This window comes from Stegastes partitus, unplaced genomic scaffold, assembly GCF_000690725.1.
Source record: "Stegastes partitus isolate 25-593 unplaced genomic scaffold, Stegastes_partitus-1.0.2 Scaffold292, whole genome shotgun sequence".
NCBI classification, from domain to species: domain Eukaryota; kingdom Metazoa; phylum Chordata; class Actinopteri; family Pomacentridae; genus Stegastes; species Stegastes partitus.
This window is the reverse complement of record NW_007578023.1, coordinates 170,495-191,134: the sequence shown is the minus strand read 5'-3', so window position 1 is coordinate 191,134 and position 20,640 is coordinate 170,495. Positions and strand designations below refer to the sequence as shown.

Below are 20,640 nucleotides of genomic sequence, written 5' to 3'. Positions count from 1 at the left end.
CATCTAGGAAATTAAACCCTTTTAATTCACGCTAGCGCCTACATAACGGTTATTGAATACTTCACAATATATTAAGTCTAGATGTTATGATACATGCATACATTTCAGTCTGTATGAGAACCCACAATCACCAGTACACATGAATGGGGAGGAAGGGGGGGAGGGCAATGAAACCATAAAGCGCTGTATATAGATACTTGTCTCAGCTTCAGTAGAGTAAGAGCTTTTGAAATTCTCCAGCAACATTGGCAAACAATGGAAAAAAACACAGAAGAAATGCTTTCACAAGACCTGTCTAAATGAAGTCTCTAGAATAAAACTTTGCAGGCCATGAAGCAGCATTTGTGCCTGTTGGTGAAAAAGAGAAAGACAACCACGTTGACTCGAATACAGATGTGTATATAAATTATCTGATCTATTTGACACACTAAACAACTGACCCCATGTTTTTGATTTGGTAACAAGTAAAACAAAAAGGTAGGCGGTGTTCGTGAACACATCGTTGGGTTTATCTGGCTAAACAAACTGCACCTCTAAGCAAAATGCAGCCATGAGTAAAAAAAAAGAATGTTGATTTTTCTCTTATCACATTTTCCTGTGAGTTGTGTCTTGCGTGACACCACAAAACAAACCGTAAACAAAAAAAATAAGTATGCATAGATTATGTAAAACAGACTGGAATACGAAAAACACTTATGATACTGTTCCAAACACAAGAAGTGATACAAGTCTTGTGAAAGCATATTTCAGTATCTATTTTTCTGTATTGCAAAATGTACACAAGTCAACCTTGCTGGAGAAAAAGTTTAGTGTTTTCCTCTCTTTTCTCTGATCTCTTTCACAGAAAGAAGTTAGATACTGCGACATGAGTATAATTACAGCAATTCTAGGGTATAATAACCAAAAAAATTAACACATTTAATAAAATAAAGACATTCAAGTACAGTAAGATTTTTGCATGAAAATACAAAACTACACAAAAAGCATTAAATCAAATCTCAACAGCTGTCTTGAGGGGAAAAAAAAAAAAAAAAAAAAGCTGAAGTGCTAGGTCATTTTTCCCGTACATATCATACGAGCACGTCGGTTGCCCAGTGATGGAAGCATTGTTGTATTTGGGGCCTTTGCCTCCTCATGAGAAAAGTTGTGCCTCTTCTGACTAAGCATCTGTCCGCGATGGATCTGTACACGACTGCGGCATCTTGTTCTTCCACTTCTTAATCGCAGATGAGCCTCGGTGTGTTTTTTTTTTTTGTTGTCCATCCCTCACCGGTGTCACTTGCACGACCAAGTCAACACACCCACAAACCCTGAGTCAGCTGCTCTTCTGCTCTGTTCCACTGATGTCACCTTTTTTTTTGTCAAATAATTGAAGAAAAAGAAAAAGCGAGGCATCCATTATCAGACGTTTTTTCTCTAAATGTCTCCTTTTAGCATATTCGTGTCCGAAGTCTTTTTTTTCCTTTTCTTTTTTTTTTTTGTTTTTTTAAAGTCGCTGTATATGCTCTGTCAAAGTGAATCTGTATTTTAGTTTGGATTTCCTCCTCCACTGCACAACTTAAAGTGTCTTATGTCCATTACTGCTGAAGCGCAAAAGGACCTCGGGTCTTGAGCTCAGTTGTGCTGCAGTGTATTGGACTCTATAGGGGGAGCCGAGTCATACAGTGTGTCTGTGTCGTGTGTCGGCTCTCCAGCTAACGTACAAGGATTTGACAGCGTCCCTGCACCACAGTCACAGAAGAATCTACACATGGAGAAGGAAGAAGAGAAATGATTATGTTTGGTCAAACAAAAGCACATTATACTGCATATTATACACTGTATACTCAGTGGTCAGTAAAAACTAAAGCATTTTACCCTGACAAAAGCTGTCAGGGACCAACTAGAAGACCTTTGCTAGGAATCATTCTTTATCTTTCCACAAGGTTCTCCTTCCTCTGTGTTAAAATCAGATTGAACTGCAGTTTTGTTCCCCTTAATTCATTAAATCTGACAATTTGTGTGTTGCCACCAGACTTATCTGAATAACCCAAACAAAAATCAAAATGTATTGATCCAAGGTTTAAAACCAGGTTACTTCTTTTAACAATTTTGAGTTTCTACCAACAAATCTTCAGTGGGATTGTTTTTTGGGGGGTTTTCTGCCCATTACCATTTCACCCAAAAGCTGTGCATTATTCCTAAATAATTATTGCAGGCTGCATCTTGCTGAATAAACATAAACACCCTGCTTACGCTCTTAGCAACAGAAACCCATTAGTCTCAGAGAGCTGCAAATAAAACCAAAGACACCTGCATGTCTGTAACAATGAGGCATCAAAAATATATCGAAATATTATTTTTGTGTTTTGAGCAAACTGACCCTTTAACTCGATGCTAAAGCCCTTGATGATTTTCTCAGGCAGGAGATCTGTTTTGTTGCTATTACTGGCCTCAGGGGTGTGATGGATTCTATGCTGGTTGTTCTGCAGCTTTACAGGGATTTTAATAGAACTACAGAGGGCTTGGTGTCTCCCTCGCAGTAAATGCTTTGATGAGGTCTTGTTTTCCAGTTCATTAAATGTGCCATTCTCAAATTCGCAGCAACTTGTTGTTTTGTCAGTCTGCCCCATGGCGGCTGTGGCTACAATCGTAGCTTACCACCACCGGAGTGAACGTGTGTGAATGAATAACTGACAGTGTTAAGAGTCTTTGAGTGCCTAGGAAAGTGCTATATAAATCTGATCAATTATTATTATTAACTTCTACAGTCTGATGGATCACATGGTTTCACACAATTTCATTCACAAACAAAATGTCAATATGGAAGCAGAGATAACAGCACACACATTTAGTAACACACATTCAGCGAAAGAATGGCCGTGGTGTATGTTGGTAATTCTGTTTGTATCAATCACACACAGTAACACTAACCTATCGTGTCTGATGAACTCCACATCATGTCCTTGGTGACACTTCTTGATGCAGTTCACACAAATGGCATTGCGGTCTGTTGTGTTGCAGGTGTGACACCTGTGGGAACCCAAAGTGACTTTGTTAATATTCACAAAACACACAAGCAATAGAAGGTATTCTAAGTACTTTGATTGCACTATTAAATGTGAATTACCTGTAAAAATCGTGCATTGGGTAGCTGGTGTAACTTGAAATCTTGTACAGGCACTGACCTCTGCTCACAGCCTTTTCAATGGCATCTTGATTGTTCATTATTTTGTTATCTGGAGGGAACAGCAGAAATGGGTACATTACAGGTCATTGAGATTTTGATGTGTTCACTGTTAGAATTCAGGGTTTGTGTCATGTCAAATGTGGCAAAATCTTTGTGAAGAAAAGAGTACCTTTCATTGTAACATTGACACCAGATGCAAGAAACAATCCCCCAAAACGATTGTTGAAGATCTGATTGCCTTCTAGGGTCGCTGTGGCGTGGTTAGTGATCTCAATACCTGGAAGTGAGGGGGGGGGAGACAACAACACATTAGCGAGGCATAATGTACGTCATTAAAAACAATGTGTTCACACAGACTTATTTGTAAGGTTTTTAAAAGCCCATAATAATTATACTGAAGCACCTCATCACAATTTTAAATGATGAGCCATTACAGCTTGTGTGCAGGTGTTACCCACCTGCAGCGAAGCCATCAAATATTCTGTTTTTCCGCAGTACAGGGTGACTGTTGGTGCTAATGAGGACTCCAGCTTGAGCATTTCTGAAGATGTCATTCTCCTCCAGCAAACCTAATGACAGAAAAGAGGCTGTTCAACCAACAAACCACTGACATGAAATTAAACTGAACGGTTAAGAGAAAACGTGTAAAGTATTAATCTGATTTATCAAACAATACAGGGCTACTATATGTAGATTTCTCTAGACTACAATGAGTTTCAAGCATTTCTGTGGCTGAACAACTGACAGGTTGATAATAAATTGATTAATTACCTCTTCCACCGTTGAATATACAGATGCCACCGTCTCTCCCGTCATGGATCTTATTCCTCCGCAGAGTGGGGTTGCTGTCTGTCTTGATCCACACTCCTGCCATTGCATTGTCAAAGATCTCATTGTCCTCGATGAAGCCTAAGCCTGAAAAACACATGTTCGTGTTTCTGATTAGTGGATAACTGTTGCCACATTGGTCAAACAGTTTAACAGCAGCGGCCCTGACTCACTGTGGAAAAATATAACAGAAAAACGCTTCTCTGCTTCTCACCTGAGTTGTAAACCAAAATACCCCCATTCTGGCCTCCCCAGATCTTGTTCCGCCTGATCTTGGGATTGCTGCCAGTCCTGTCAAAAAGAGAGAAAAAAAAGACGCACAACGGACAGGTGAACAACTGTTTCAATAACACTAAATGAATTTCCTTTCCCACTTAACCATCTTGGTATCAGGACATCTAAGTCAAGTCAGACTTTAATGAAGATTTACACATTTTCATTATTATTCCACAAACCTTATCTGAACTCCGGAGTACATGTGATTGTAGATATCATTGTCTTCCAGCACACCATGGCCATTGTCATAGAAGTAGACCCCAACCTATTGGAAATATACTGGCCATTACTTCTCCTGGTATTACAATTCATTTTTTGAATTTGTTTCCATATGACAGAGCAGGCTACATAAGGACAGAACTGATTTAGTGAGACTTATAAAAATGTAAGCCAGTCTGACCTTGCAATTTCTGATGACATTACACATCAGAATTATGACATTATATGTATGCCAGTATATTAACATCACATCACATCACATCAGATAACAGCATACATCTGATCAATGAGGGACTCTTGTTGCTGGCTTTACATTTGTTTCTCAATATTAAATGTGTAACTCGTCTGTAATCTTACCTGCTTCCCACTGTGTATCCTGTTCCTCCTCAGTACTGGCGTACTGCCCGTTGTCACCCACACTCCTGCCAGTGTGTTGCTGTACACCTCATTCTCCTCTATGACTCCCTGTCCTTTTTCATGCTGCGTGAAGCAAAGCCACCATAAATCAATGCTATGTTTTACATTTATAACATCAGAAATTGAAGAAGTAAGAACATTCTCAGATATAAGAATATCTGTTCAAAACAAACAAAAAAAAACATTATGGCTGCAATTTTTCAAAACAATTACCACATAGATGCCGCCATGTTGGCCATCATGGATCTTGTTGTGCCTGACAATGGGGCAGCTATTTGTCCTGATCTGGATTCCTGCCAGGGCGTTACCGTAGATGTCGTTTCCTTCGATGAGGCCTCGGCCATCACCAAAAATATAAACGCCACCTTGGTTCCCATTAAAAATGGCATTGCCCCTGCATTTGGACAAAACAACAAAATTGAGAACATGATTTGTTTTATTTTTTTTTTTTTAAATGATACTTGCAGCTTATCTGATATCCAAGCCATACTGACCTTATTGTGGGGTCACTGTTAGAGGTGATCCACACCCCTGCAAAGTTATTTGCATAGATCTTGTTTTCAATGAACTGGCCTCGGCCCTTTTCGTGCACATAGATGCCCCCCGTCTGACCATGATGGATTTCACAACGAACCACTGTTGGATTGGCGTAAGCCTTCACCTCAAAGCCGGCTATGCGGTTCCTATGGATGTTGCAGCTCTCAAAGTAACCCTGGAAGTAGACAGAGAATTACAAAATTACAGTATGTCCTATCAAAATGCCTTTTTAGCGAACGAGAAAGTAACTTACAGAACTAAGCAATGTGTCTAACCAACACATAACACTTCTGCTTCTTCACATTATACATTGTGTAATTTTATTTAACTGAAGGTGCTTTTACCCACATTTGTATATACAGAGCATCGTACAACTCTGGCCTTGCTTTGACACCACAATACAATGATTTTCACTTCTTGTCATAGCATTTAAAAAAAAATGTTGAGGGCTGACAGCAAATGGTTAATACCAGTTTTTTGTTTTTTTTTTGTTGTTTTTAAAGGGCCCTCACTACCTTTCTGAGGGCTGTATACCTATTTCAAGCCTTGTGAATACACTCCAATATACATATAATATGAGAATATTATCAATAAATGAGATCCAATGTTACTGTTTAAAAATAAAATCGCAATTAAGGGAACTTAGCTACATTGTCAACAATAAAATCAGAGCAAAGATGACAAATGACAAAATATTAACAAGTAAAATACCACAATGAGACACTACTATAAGCAGCATTATGAAGCTGTCACCCTTCCTGTACAAAGCCTTGTCTGAATATCCAGGGCAATAACACCCTTGAACACAAAAAAATCCCTGATGCTGTGAAGAGGGGGACAAGTGAGACAGGAATAGAGGGCAAAAAAATACTAATTGAAGTAGAGAGACAGGAGTGTGGGAAAAACAATCGCTGGCCCGAACAGGGATAGAATCCACGGCCTAGACATCAGTAGCATCACGTTGTAACCAACTGAGCCAACTGGCCAAACTTCACACAGAACACACTTATGTTTGTAGGACAGAGGGACAATTGTTACGCACTGCGACAGTCTTTAGGCCCGTAATTACCAAAAGTGTCAATTTGTATTTGAGAACAGAAAAAAAAGAACAAGTTGGTGCATTGGGGCCCTTTGGCAGTCATTAGTTGTCCAAGTACAGTAAGAAACAGCTTTCAACAAAACCCAGATACCAGTAAGTAGTATCTTACCATGCCGTGGTCGAACGTAAAAACTCCCACGTCTCTGCCGTGGTGGATGTGATTCCGTCTGATGATTGGGTTACCGTGGTTTTTCACCCAGATCCCAGCCAGAGCGTTGTTTGAGATCTCATTGTCTTCGTATATTCCCTGAACAATGATCAGCAATAAAAAAGTGTAAGTCTGTGATAATCTACAGTTTTTAGTTTATTTCTAGAACAACTATTGTTTTAACATTTCATGTAAAAGGCTGGTTTCTCTAGGCTGGGACTACTCTGTTATATAAAACCAAACAGGAGCATGTAAGAACTGAGACAAACACACTCTGCTGCTGTTGTTCAATAAACAAATGTGCAGATTAGAGACCTGCTAAGCAATATGTGTAACTATGTTATCGCTAAACAACATGGATTAAAAGCTGTGTATGTATGCGTTACCTGTGCGTGATCAGTGATGTAAAGACCGACGTTTTCACAGTCACTGATGTTGCAGTGCTTGATTGTGGGACAAGCACCCTGGCCGCTGACACAGACAGCTGACCCCACTGAGACAAGCAGGATAAGGACATATTAGCATAAAAATGTCAACAAAAAAAAGCACAAAAAAGGGAGCAATTTCAGCACAAACATATCCCAGGTCAGAACCTAGATTCTGGGTGTTTCACTTCCTATTTGCAAAACATTGCAACGAGAGTCAGCGATTTTGTAAGTCCTGTAAATGATCTGTAAAGCACCCCTAAGATTTTCCCTATAAAGGTTGAAAATCACTAAAATAAATTAAAAGATTACCTGTGCATGTGCTGCGTATGATGCAGTGGTCGATAATGGGGCTGCAGTTGACTGTAATCTCCAAGCAGTGGTGTGCATTGTGGTGCTGGGCGGATTTATCATCAGGATTGAACTGCAGCAGAAACAACAGCAGCCAAAACCATGACTATCCATTTAAGTAATTACGTACTGTACATGTGGGCTTGATAAAGAGAATCTTACCCTAATGGTCATGTATCCAACATAAGCATCTTCTGAGCCTTCCATGAATACAAATGTGGAGTCTCTGGTATTCTCAATGATGACTTTCTCTGCTACTTTTCCAGGAGCTACAAAATAATCAGCATGATTTAATTAGACGCAAGTCTAAACAAGTGCACAATGGTACTGTATCTGTGACTTAAGACACACTTACCAGCTCCAATCATTGTGATAGGTGACTCGATATAGATCCATTCGTCTGTGTAAATACCAGAGTGGACAAATATCAGCCCGTCAAAGTGAGGCTCCTGACCCCCTCCGAGAGCATCCTCGATGGTGTCGTAGTACTGGAGATAACATAAAAAGTCAGTGGAACCCCTGGTGTATTTAGGCAAATTAAAAAAAGAAAGACAGAAAGAAAGAATATATTGTTGGAAAGTTCACTTACAAACATGTTATCTCTCCCTTTGTATCTCGCAGGATTACTGTAGAAGTGCTCTGCAAAGCCTGGCTTCACATGAGCGCCTTTATACTGTATTAAAAAAAAACAAAAAAAAAAAACAGATAAATAAATCACACAATCATTCACACACTAAAGAAGTGAATATTTCACAGAGGTATTACATTTTGAAAAAGATAGGGAGAGGAGAAAAATGACTGAGAAGTTTTTGTCCAGGGAAAGCAATCCTAAAGGTCAGTATATCACAAAGGAATAACAATTTAAACACATTCTCTTCTTTAAACACGTCCCCCTCTATGTCCTAAAAACTGAATGTCACCATTATAGCCTGTGGTGTTGCCCTTTCACATGACATTAGCTGTCTGTACACGGAGGATTTAAAGTTGCACAGAAGCAACTGTTACCCACAAAAGCATTGATTAAAAGATTAAAAGCAAAGAGGATCTCCTCAATACTACCTTTATTCATAACTTGCTGCACGTACAAGCAGGTTACCCTATAACTTTATAATAAATGTTCATATCATGGGGAAGGTTTTGGTAAAAATGATTTTGTTTTTTAAATTTCAGATGGTCATAATGCTTTTAGGGCTTACTTCATCAAGCTCTGGAAATCGCATTTGGCTTCTGTAATGTAAAGTCAATGCCACTAAATTATTTGTCAGTGTCTCATTTGCTTCATGATCACATACAAAATAAAATGATTATTTTTATAAGGGCATAATAAATACTTGTGAGTGCAATAAGTCATGTATAGTCATGTCTATGTAAGCTGTATATGAGTCTTTTGTAAGTGCAGCAGTGACTCAGTAAGTGCACTGGAGTTTCCATACCAGCTGCTGAAAACTTTCCTTCCACGGGTTTGGCTGCTCATACTCTTCTGGGTTTATCTGGTAGAACTTCCCTGCCTCAGGGTGCATCATGGGTCGCGTGTATTCAAAAACCTCCATGTAAAGCCTCTTCCTGAAATATGAAGGCAGATCAACAATCAACACTATCCTCCTCTCGTGTGTGACAGAATCTCGAACACTACAGATGATCTGGCGCAGCAGACTCAGTAAGAGAAATCCACAGTAAAAAACTTTATCCTTTTTCAAGTTGAAGGTCATGTCCACCCTACAGGGCCATGTGACACCAAGCTGACAATCAAGCATTTGCAGCACAGTTGAAACATTCACAGTGAAATTACACAGTGGGCCACATTTTTTGGAATATCTGTTCATAATGGTTTTGATGCCAAATACAAAGAAAAATTATTCTGCTTACTGACGTATTGTGATGTTTGAAAAGCCAACACACAAGGTGCTATTTATTTGACATTATGGTAATGTCGCATAATAAATGTATTGACATTGAGAACCACAGAGACAAGTTGTTTTTAATAAATTAAAACATAAACAAATCATTCAAAGCTGAATTTAGTTCAGGTTCCTTAATCATAATTTTTCTAGAGCTTTCTACTGCTGTCAAATCAATATTTAGCTACTGTTTGCTTCCCACTTGTTTAACCTTTCAAACTTGTGCAACCATTTTAAATCAAATGCACAAGCAAATCAAATACAAATTAAAGATAACATCAAATCACAGTTAAACAAGCAACTGTGGGACTGTTGTGGTAAGTGCCCACAGAACAAAATATTATTAAGATGCAAAGTTGTTGTTAAATCATTCATTAAATACACCCAAAGGAGCAGAATAAACAACACAAGTAAAACACCAACAAGCTACACCAACATGTCTCACCAGAGGATGGGGTCATTGGCCAGCTCGCTGAAGCGCTTGCACACACATGCTGCACGGCACAAGTCCTGCTCCAACAGGTATGAGAAGATCTTTAGCACCACCTCATCTGGAAGCTTCTCCTGCAAATACTGCTCTGCTGGAGCTGCTGGGAGGAGGACGACCAGGGAATTAGAATAATGTATTTTGAAAGGACAGCAGTTTGAGTGGAGTTAGATAACAGCCACCATACAAGCATATTTATGTCAGAACAATAAAGAAATGACAAAGGCTTCCCTGAAGAATTACAAATGTGCAATTACCCTATCACTGTCCTACTTCACTGATCAAAAATTTGACACTACAATCTATGAACAAGTCCCACAATGTTTTCAAATACGACTGTGAACAACCTCAAAATCAACACTTTACTCTCACAGTTTAATATTAAAGTTTGTTTACTTTTAAGTGGCTATCATGAAGCTACCTATAAGTGAAGCAATTCATGATTGCACTACATAACACTGATCTTAGTAAGACTTCTGTTTGTAAAATCACTGAATATTCAGTTAAAATGTCAAATTTTTCATGTAAATAACTATTTATTTGCAGTACTCTATATTATCAGTAATTCTCTTTCAAGGGTAACTGGCTGATTTCATATATATATCTCACTGACTGAAAGAAAACTGTCAATGTTAACTTTCTCTTAAGTAGTCTGGCAGACAGCCACACAATCATTTTTTCAAGGGATTGAAGTGAAAAAAAAATCTGCTAATTATGTGAATTTGTAGATCCAGAATTAGAGAAAAAGTTTAAACACAAAGAGGAATTGTGAAGAAAAATGCCAAATTTGCCATGGAGGCAATTTTGGTTTTGAAACAGATCATGTGGCGCTACTGGCTGCACAACATGAGCCAATCTGATGAAACTGCAAAGCCATGTATACTAAACGGAAGCGCAGAATTTAGTCCTCTCCAATGAGGCAAACTGAAACTAGATTTCAGAGAGAGCTTCTAAATGCTACTAATATCAAACTTTTTCATTTCCAAGTTGAGAAATTTGTGGTTCCCTCTAAAATTTGCTGCCGTATCAGAAATTGACATTACATAAAAGAAAAGACTGGATTGATCGATGAATTAAGTGCAACGTTGAATCCACTAAAATTTTAACAGCTTTCCATGATCTTTAAAATTTTTTTTACAGTTGCTTGAGAAATAAATATATTTCAAATTAAAGTAGTGATGTTATGAGATCTATGTAGTCTGACATTAATATATCATTATAGGACTATTATAGTACAGTATTAATGTATGTCCTCATAGGTGCATGTTACACCATCTGACAATTCTACTTCCTCACAGACTCATTGTCTAAATAAGGTCTGCACGATATAAACCTCTCATGACAAAAATTATTGTAAAACAAAACCTTTTCTTTTCTTTGCAAAAACCCACAAAAATAACCGACTTCCTAACACTCAAACAAGACAATTTAGGTGCTTTTCATTATGATAACGTGTCTCTTTGCTTCCCTCACTCACATCTCTTCCTCGCTCTAAGCTCCTCCCAAAGCCCTCCTCTCTCCTTGCAGTACATTTAAGTAATTGGAAGACCCTCATGATGGCGGAGGGGGAACAATTTCCAGGTCACGGGAGGAGAGAGGACCCAAATCAGCATAATGAAAAGCACCCTTTCTATGATCTACAACTGGTCACTATTTTTTCCCAGTTAAATGAGTCAACACATCATTGTACTACAGGAAATGTAAATAATCTATAACCATTCTAAAACTACCCCCACAATTATCCCACACTGCAGGTAACAAAACTAGAAACATTTTGTAGAAGATAAATTGTAAGTTAAATAATGTGCATCTAATTACCTGGTAAATCTTGACACTTTCCTGAAACTCTGGGACGCTTAGGTCGGTGTCCAAAGTTTTCTGTGGTTGAAGTGGAAGCACCCTGTAGATTAAAAAAAAGGGAATGTTAACATTTAAACATTAGTTGTCATTTTAGTAAAATCAAATCACTATATTTTAGGCTTTATATCATCTTTAAAGGATCCCTGATAAATATACCTCCATGCTTGTCTTTGTCGGACACACTGTTCTCTTGGGTAGAGACTTTCTTCTAAGTTGGTAGGGACTATTCTGAGCTCCTGGACCGGATTCTTCTGCAACCATATCTGCAGGAACGTCCTCATCTACAAATGGTGGAAAAGAAGAGAGAAAAAAAGAAAAGATTACTTGCAATGCTTTTAATTGAATCAATACAAAATACATTTTGAGATGCAACAGAAAGAAATACAAGAGAACTCTGTGTTGATGTGTTGTCAACTGCACATTTGCGGTGTAATGTTTCAAATGTGCTCATTAAGAAAGTGAATTTGCCACTGGGTAATTCTGGTTTATCGCTCATTAGTACACAATATAAACAATGCTCTGCATGTATTTACTTATGGTCCTGTGTGGTGTAGTATTCTCTACTGTGGTGCCCTAAAGCATGTGTAGCTTAATCTGTAATCATGGACATCAACATACATGCAGATGTCTGTTGTTTTGGTTGAACCCCTTCAGTAAATTAACCATAAATTATTTGAATTTGAGCTTTCAAACATATATTTGTCAGTGATAAGCAACACATTCTAACAAGAGATTAGCAGATGCAAGTATCTAAACTGGATTCATCACATGGTTCACAGGACAAAACCCAGAAAAAACAATGTTGTTGTTTTTTTTTTCTATGTCTCTGTATGGTACTGATTACAAATCTGATTAAGATGCGATTCAATCAACAGAAAAACAAAAACAATCATCATGAGCCTCCAGCTCAACCATACATGTGTATAAGTCTATTCGCCATAGCCCGATGAATTGACAGCTACCCCAGATGGAAGATGCAAACTCTTGTCTGCTTGTTGCTCTGGTTGCAAGGATGACTCTCCCCAGCTACTAGGCTAGTAACCACTACAAACACTGTCTATGCAACAACCTGGGCAAGTTAAAGCAACTTCTCTGGAACTGGAAACTGAAATAAAGTGGAGGCCTTCCTGTCTTGTCAGACTAACACAAGCACATTTACGTTCACAGAAAATAGATACTGCATGATGTGACATGCACAGATGATGTTGAGTATCTGACACCGACCACGCTGAGGGTTATTCATTTACTGTCACCTTGAAATGACAACTGAGCCATGCTGTGGACATCTGGACGCAAGAAAATTAGTGCCTTGGTTGGTCTTGCCTGAATAAATGAATTGAGACAAAGAGATGAACTCTGAAATTAATATTACGATGACAGATCATTATTCTTTGGCTTGTTTTATTAACTTATCCAGGTGTTACTTTAGTTTACCATTTGTCACTTTTGTAAGAACAGACAAGTAAGAGTTAACCTCATTATGCTGCTTGCCATTCAATTGATGCTGTGAGACCAAACATCACAACATGTCCCTAGTCCAGCTAAAAACGTTGAATTAGGTATAGAAAGCAATTATTAATATTATTGATCAATGTGCCTCAATGTGATTGGCTCTTTATACTGGCGTTCATCCAAGGTAACTAAAATTGAAAAGCATCCCAAACTGGCAAATGTTTACTTGCAAAAACTGCAAACAAGATTTGCTCCCATTGCCGTCAGATGTCACATAACGTTACTATAGAAAAAACGCTATACTTAAGGTGTTTAAATTACACGAGATAAGTTACACTTTTAATTACGAGAAGAACATCCCGCGTTGACATTTTAGCGTTGCAAAGGTAATGAAGACGGGAGCTTTTACTGAAAACGACGGGACGCAGATAGCTAGCCAAACATGCTAATAATAACAGCTAACTAGCACAGGCTAGGTTCCGTTAGCATGCTACGACAAATGGCAAAACCACTTTATGTATCCTTCCCTGCGTCTGTCAGCCGTGAGTCGGGCGAACCGTTGTCTATCACTTGTCATTTTCAGTAGCAATGTAATGTTACCTTACAAAAAACGAATTTCAGCAACGATACGAGGTCAGACAGGCAAAGGAAAGGCCGACTCGGGGCAAAAATCAAGCAAAACAAAGCGCGGCCTGAATGCTAAGTACAAACACAAAAGCCTTGGTGTTTCCTGGTTGCAATGCGAACCTTGGAGACCGCTGTTAGCTCCCCGCTGTCCTATCATAACAACCGAGGCTGCCCGGTGTGCGTGCGCCGTAGTAACACATACAACTGTCCGACCATAAAACACACACTTCAACCCTAAAGCCAGCTGTTTGACAAGCGGACCAGTGAGGCTAAGGTTAGCGGAGCTAACAGTACCTCTTTCCTGGTGGTTCCTCTCCGGCTGCACCGGGCGCGGCCTCGATACTCGCCTAGGTCTTCTGCTAACGTTACTTGCTCTGACGGAGTTCATTTGGGGTGTTGTTAATCTTGAAGAAATGTCGAAGCCTTCGCAGCAGAGGAGGCGACGCCGAGCACACCGTCTATGTGTTTTTCTTCAGCATTGCACGATTTGCCATGTTTAGCCGCGGCTCCCGAGAAACGTATCGCGGTGTGTTGCTCCCGTTCCCCCGCACTGGTGTTACGTCTAGCCCCGTTCCACTGTAGCAGGAGGAGCCATAACAGACAGCCACAGTCCGTCAGGCCTCGGTCGCATCACATGGGAGGACCTCTCGCCGTCACGTCGCCTTCCTTGTTGGAGGCGGTCTATTCAACAGTGATTTTACTTTTACTTTTATTTCTCAGCCTTCCAAGCATTCCATCTGTGAGGATCTGCGGTTTCTTCAGCTGCAGTCTACCTCCCATCGGTGCAGGTAGCGGAGTATTGCTCAAAGGCACACTGGAAACATGAACAATGTTATTCACTGAACAACTTCACTGAGGAATCTAGTCAGTTCAACTCATCTTTCCTCGTTCAATGTAAATATATGAGGGTTGACAGTGTAATGTTTATTAAACATAAAATGTATAATTTTAGTTTTTGGATGACTTTAAACCTAACAATACACGTTCTTACAGTTTGACTCATTTTGACTTGAAATGAGTTTATTTAATGAACAGCTGGAAATTCACTCCACTGCATAAATCGAGAGAGAAAGAATGCATTTCAGAGTTTAAGAGTAAAACTTTAAGAATGTCAGGTTAATCTCATTAATAATGCTGTAGAGTCTGAGAATAATATTTATTATTCTATGATTTTATCTGTTACGTTAAATTCTGTAATTTACACCATTATATTATTAGATTAGTTAAATTGTTCTCTGTAATTAATATCACTGTATGGTGTCAGCCTTAATATTTATTATACGCAGGTAGCAGTATTTTATCACTTTTGTAAAGTTTTAATTCCTAATATGAAAATTATTAAGGTAAAATAACACTAACTGCAATATTTACATTCATGCATTTTCATTATTAGTCTAATCTGATGTTTGTTTTACGGTAAATCACTTAAAATTTACATTTCTCAGTGTTAAATTATTATTTTTTTTCTTTTTACATTTTCTCAGTTACAAATATACAGTATGTATTAATGTGACTAGCAGATTCAACTTAATATCTTAACTTTCCTGACCTTTTTCCTAATTCAGTTACTTTGCTAGTTTTACTTGTTCACAACTCACAAAATCCATCCATCCATACACTGCGTAATCCTCACTAGGGTCACGGGGGGCTGGAGTTTATCCCAGCTGACTTAGGGCAACTGCAGGGGACACCCTGGACTGGTAACCAGTCCATCACAGGGCTACACTTAGAGACAGACAACCAAGCACACTCACATTCACACCTACAGATAATTTAGAATCACCAATTAACCTCAACATGTTTTTGGACTGTGTGGGAAGAAGCTGGAGAACCCGGAGAGAAAACCCAGAGAGAACTCACGCTGCACGGGGAGAACATGCAAACTCCACGCAGAAAGATCCCGGGTGTCCTCACTGGGACGCGAACCAGCAACCTTCTCTGCGAGGCAATGATGCTAACCACCGAGCCACCTCACAGCCCAACTCACAAAATGAATTAATATATCGACCTACGTACTGTTAACACATATTGTTCAGGCACCAGGGAAACTTTTTGTTTCCGAGCTGAATTAAATGACTTACAGTGTGTTGATCACAGAATCTGACCTTTCCACCTACATTTAATCTAACAGAGTGTCCTAAATTTATTATTATTGTCTGTGACACAAATATATCAAAGAACCTACATTACGTTGCCACGCTATGATTTGTCACCTGTTATAAGAAATATAAAGATTTTAAGTGTTTTTATTTAAAGTTAGATACATAATCCATTTTTCATAAACTGTGAATGGATTAAGATGGCCCCACAGCAGGTATGCTGCCCATAGCATTTGGTAGTAAACCACAGGCTACTGAAAACTGCTGTAGCCTCAAGAAGAGGAGAGAAGACAGATGGGAATTGATAGAGTACTTTATAATTGTTACCATTTATTTATCCTGTATTATTGTTATTATTGTATTGATTTATTCATATTAAGTTTAGTTACAAAGCACAACAGCCTATAATCCTGATATTCAAATCATATATGTGTATATTTTTAACATCAACATCAGTTTTGTCCTCAAGCAGTTTAACAATTATCTCCATTGTTTATTAGTCTGTCAGTTATTTTCTTGAATAACCAGCTGATTGTTTTCTAAAGCCTAAGATGACGTCTTCAACTGTTTCATGTCCACAAACCAAAGATATTCAGTTTAATATAGAGAAGAAAAGAAACCAGAAAATATTCAGACTACAAGAAGCTGGAGTCAGACAACTTTGACTTTATTTACTTAAAATATATTTAGACAGACTAATTAATCACCATAATTAGTTTGATAGCTCACAGCTCATCTCTTAATTGTTGCAGCTCTACACTTCTATACTGAACAAATGGTTGTTCACATTTCAACAAGCCTGTTTTTGGCACCTACTAAAGATGCCTGCTGCATGCTCACTGTGCTCCTGGCACAGCTGACTGATATCTCAACAGCTCTGCTTGCCCCGGTACAACTGTCACTTTGGCCAGTATAAGCAGCTAGAAGATGGATGGAAAAGGGTGATTGATATTTTTTTATGTCAGACGGATCAGCCAAAAGATACTCTAATCTTCCCCGGTTCTGCTACAGAGAACATTATTTACCCAGGGAGCTTTGGGGTTTTTTTTTTCTGTTCTCTGCCCACTACACAATCCATAAAATGTTGTCTTGCTGTAATTATTTTGACAGGGTGCACTATATTAACACGAATGCAAGTGTTTACAGTTTACTCATATTCATCATAGCCTTAATCACTGCAGCTAATGGGCCATTTTGAAGGGTTTTCAATCAAGGAAAATGTGTGATCTACACTATAGAAAGAAGGGGATTTAAGTGTTGCTCACTTTTCAGTGGCGTCCACTGGATGCTCACAGGTTTGTTTCATGATGTCTGCGAAAATTCAAAGAATTATTGCTTACTAACTCCATTTACTTGTTGTCTTTGTTCAGTTTATCAAGAGGAATAATCCTCATACCCTTGAAGTCAGTGAGCCACTCCAAAATCCAATAAACCTCTTTTTTCACTCTGTATTCTCTATAGTTTTGGAATCGGAGCAACCTTGGCTTACACATTGTAAAGTGAATTTCAGTTAGGTTAATTTAGGAAAGTTAATTTGGCTTAACAAATGCTGTAGTGTAAATATACCCATAATGTGATAGCAGTCTTATACATCATACAGAATAGAATAATACAGACAATATAGAACCAGACAGAGCAAATAATTTGGAATCTAGCTTAAAGGTTTAGCACTTTCTGAACACTTCTACATCATAAGGAATTTGCAAAGGATTTGTGACTGCAGATGAAATGTTACCTGAAATATTGCAGTTTGACAGTTTAGCATTTTGACTGACGGTGGTGCTGTTCAGCAACACCAAACAGTACGCTGAATACGACCTCACATGTAAAAAATCAAGTGCATCCCGTAGAAATTGTTTTAACAAATTTGGACAAGAAAACATTGGATGTTCTTTAAAATATATAACACTGGTATATTCAAATAAATAACACATAAAACTGAAGTCCTACCTTTATCACGTCCTGTAAATTCATCAAATTGGAATTTGGGACTCCAGATTAGATGCCAATGATTAGAGCCTCCTTAGGGGGTGACAGGCACAAGCTCTTGGTATAAAACTTCATGTATCTACAATTAGAAGGAAACTGCACTAATTTGATCTTACAAATAAACATGAGAACCAGGCCTTTTGGAATAATGTGCTCTGGACAGATGAATCAAAGACAGAGTTGTTTGGCCTCAGTAACATCAGACATGATTGGCAGAGATCAAGGACACCATTTCAGGAGAAGAACCTCAGACCAACTGTGAAGCATGCTGGTTGTTAGGGGTTGCTTTGCTAAGTCAGGGCAGCTTGTAGTCACTGATTCAACTCAGAATTTTGCATCATGTCAAAAAGCGCTTGAAGATACTGAGAGGCCATCTGTCCGAAAGTTGAAGCTGAACTGAAAGTGGACATTTCAACAGGATAATGGTCCGAAGGACAGTTAAAAATGCAATGAAAAAGAAGAAACATGGTTATGGAACGGCCAAAGTCAAGATCTTACAAACGAAGAAATGTTGCATGGAGGTAAAAAATGTCAATGTCATAAAGTGTTGGATGTTTATAGAAAACACCTACAAGTTATTTCTGCTAAAGAGGGCAATACTATCTTCTGATGCCATGGGGTGTACTTACTTTTTCCACATAGTAACATCACATCGTGTGATATTTTTGTGTAGCAAATGACTGAAAAAGCTAATTTCCTTCTGGTGTCGTTCAATCATACCACATTGTTCTGTGTCAAAGAGGATTTTTTTGCTTGTCCAAATATATTTTAAGAAGCAAACAATTCCACAAACAATGTGCTTACATTTTCACGACTCAAATGCCACATTGATGGATTGTATGTGTGAAAATTTGCAGAATTAGGCCACCATTATTAAACTATTTGTACCTGTGACATGTTAAAAAGAATTTTGTGAGGAAAGAAGTATTTCAGACAAAATGACATAGAAGAAGATCAAAATATCCATCATGAAGTTATTTTTTGATTTTTGTCAATAAGTTTGAGTTTATTGTCAGTCTCCCTAGTTTACAATGTAAAGGGACAATTGATGTTATATCAGTTGCTTTCTTCCTCAGTAGTCTGGTTGTCCACTAGATGTCTCCACATCTCTACCTCTGACTGTTCACTGCATGCTGCGTAAGAAGAGCGTCATATGATACCTCTGTAGTCTGAGTCTTTTTGTCTCTATTGTCTGAAAGATGCTTCACCTTGTTTGGATTTTTATTTTCGTCAGTGATGCTCAAATATTAGCTTCAGTTCCTCTAACATCTCGGCTGTTCGCTTTTGACAGTCACTTTGATGTAAGCTGTCATTTCCTTCCAGACCCTTTGCCCCAGGACGCTGCCATGACAACAGTGTTGTTTGTGTCAGATTGCCAAATACACTGAAGAAGATGGACCGAAACATAAGTCTTTTCTACACTGCTCAGTGTTGTATTCTGTAAATATTTGCTTGTACAATATCAATATGCGCCTCTAGTGACAACACGATAATTAATTAGTATAGTTTTTGGCTGCTCTAAATGAAACTGTTCCTCTGACTAATTAACTACCTACAGCAAATGAGTCACACTGCGCTGCAAAGCTCCCCTACAACTGGAGGTGGCAGCATCCTCACAACTCGCACAATAGTCTTAGTTTTCATACATATTGATAGTATTTATATTTTCTGTTCATGCATCTGTTTGTTTTCATATTGTTTTGTTTCATGCTTTCAATCAACCTCAGGCCTGTAGCAGCAGGACCATCTGTGATTTGTTGCTCCGTGGTCATTGACCCATCTGTCTGTCTGTCTGTCTGATGAGGTTAATGGTGATTGACTTCATGAAAGGAGTCAGCTGAGAGTCTTGTGTCGGACATTGAATTATACCAAAAAAAAAAAAAAGCCTTTGCCAATGGCAGCGAGTGTTATGTCATGAGCTGAAAGAGATCTTGTAGTTTTTGGTCTTGTGTCTTTTATCGATAGATCTGCAGCTGTGCAGCAAGTTATCAGAGATTTATTCAAGTTGAATACTTTGTCTGAGCTGATTACCTTTGTGTTCATGATGCACTAGCTGTTGTCCTCTGTTGATAAGTCAGTGTTGCTATGGCCAGAAGGAACAATTTTCAACCCGTCTTACATAATCTCCGTTTCGATGTGCTGTTTTATATCCATTTTTCATACTGACTCGCAAGTCCTTCTTGGAAGAAAAAACATACCACTTTACCTTAGCCTGAAACGTGGACAGCCTAACTGTCAAGATCTCTGTTGTTTTTGACACTAATCTGTTGGAGATATGACAGTGAGGCACATGTGTTGGCTTGGTAACCAATCTAGTATCCAGTGGCAACAGAGGTCTATTGAATGCTGGGTGGCTCTGTATTGGCTGGTGTGCCCACCACTCTCCCGTGTCACCAAGTCACAGAGGCACATCCATATAGCAGCTCAGAATAATGGTAGGGTTGTGTAATATTCAGCTCTGGAGTCAATATTGTGTGTGTGTGTGTGTGTGTGTGTGTGTGTGTGTGTGTGTAATTGGGGAGGGGGTCATCCTTGCAGTGGCATCACAAATACTCTTTGTGTTGAACAACTTAATGCACTGACCTGCAGGTGGAAGCACTCTCTGTCTCACTGTGACTCTTTCTATCAGGTGAACACACAGAGTCTGTGTTTAACCCCTTTCTTCAAATAACCTCCCATCCTCGCATTATATACTGCCTCGTTTAAGGATTTCCTCCATCCTCGGTCATGATTGAGCCCATATCTGAAGGCATCCACCG

At 38.8% G+C, this 20,640-nt stretch overlaps 1 protein-coding gene across 2 annotated transcripts; it reads right to left on the bottom strand.

Annotated features, from left to right (window-relative positions):
- Positions 1 to 2: 2 nt before the first annotated feature.
- Positions 3 to 14,397, bottom strand: fbxo11a (F-box protein 11a). 2 transcript variants are annotated; one of them, XM_008282965.1, is made up of 22 exons: positions 14,088 to 14,397; positions 11,871 to 11,995; positions 11,673 to 11,754; positions 9,813 to 9,957; positions 8,903 to 9,032; positions 8,059 to 8,142; positions 7,825 to 7,957; positions 7,632 to 7,738; positions 7,431 to 7,542; positions 7,080 to 7,186; positions 6,655 to 6,792; positions 5,404 to 5,621; positions 5,123 to 5,303; positions 4,850 to 4,972; positions 4,453 to 4,538; positions 4,212 to 4,288; positions 3,941 to 4,084; positions 3,628 to 3,738; positions 3,339 to 3,446; positions 3,110 to 3,218; positions 2,914 to 3,012; positions 3 to 1,744 (listed from the first exon to the last, which is right to left on the bottom strand). In XM_008282965.1, the coding sequence occupies exons 1-22, from the start codon at positions 14,179 to 14,181 to the stop codon at positions 1,615 to 1,617; spliced, it is 2,643 nt and encodes an 880-aa protein (XP_008281187.1). In that variant the 5' UTR covers positions 14,182 to 14,397; the 3' UTR covers positions 3 to 1,614. The 2 variants fall into 2 exon arrangements, with proteins under 2 accessions (XP_008281187.1, XP_008281188.1); XM_008282966.1 differs by having other exon boundaries at positions 9,813 to 9,954.
- Positions 14,398 to 20,640: the final 6,243 nt, after the last annotated feature.

Coding starts and splice junctions, on each gene's coding strand:
- fbxo11a (XM_008282965.1), bottom strand. CDS start 14,181: ATGAACTCCGTCAGAGCAAGTAACGTTAGCAGAAGACCTAGGCGAGTA. Junction 8,143..8,902: donor AGGAAAGTTTTCAGCAGCTG/GTATGGAAACTC, acceptor TTTTTAATACAG/TATAAAGGCGCTCATGTGAA. Junction 6,793..7,079: donor ACATCACTGATCACGCACAG/GTAACGCATACA, acceptor ATCATTGTTCAG/GGAATATACGAAGACAATGA.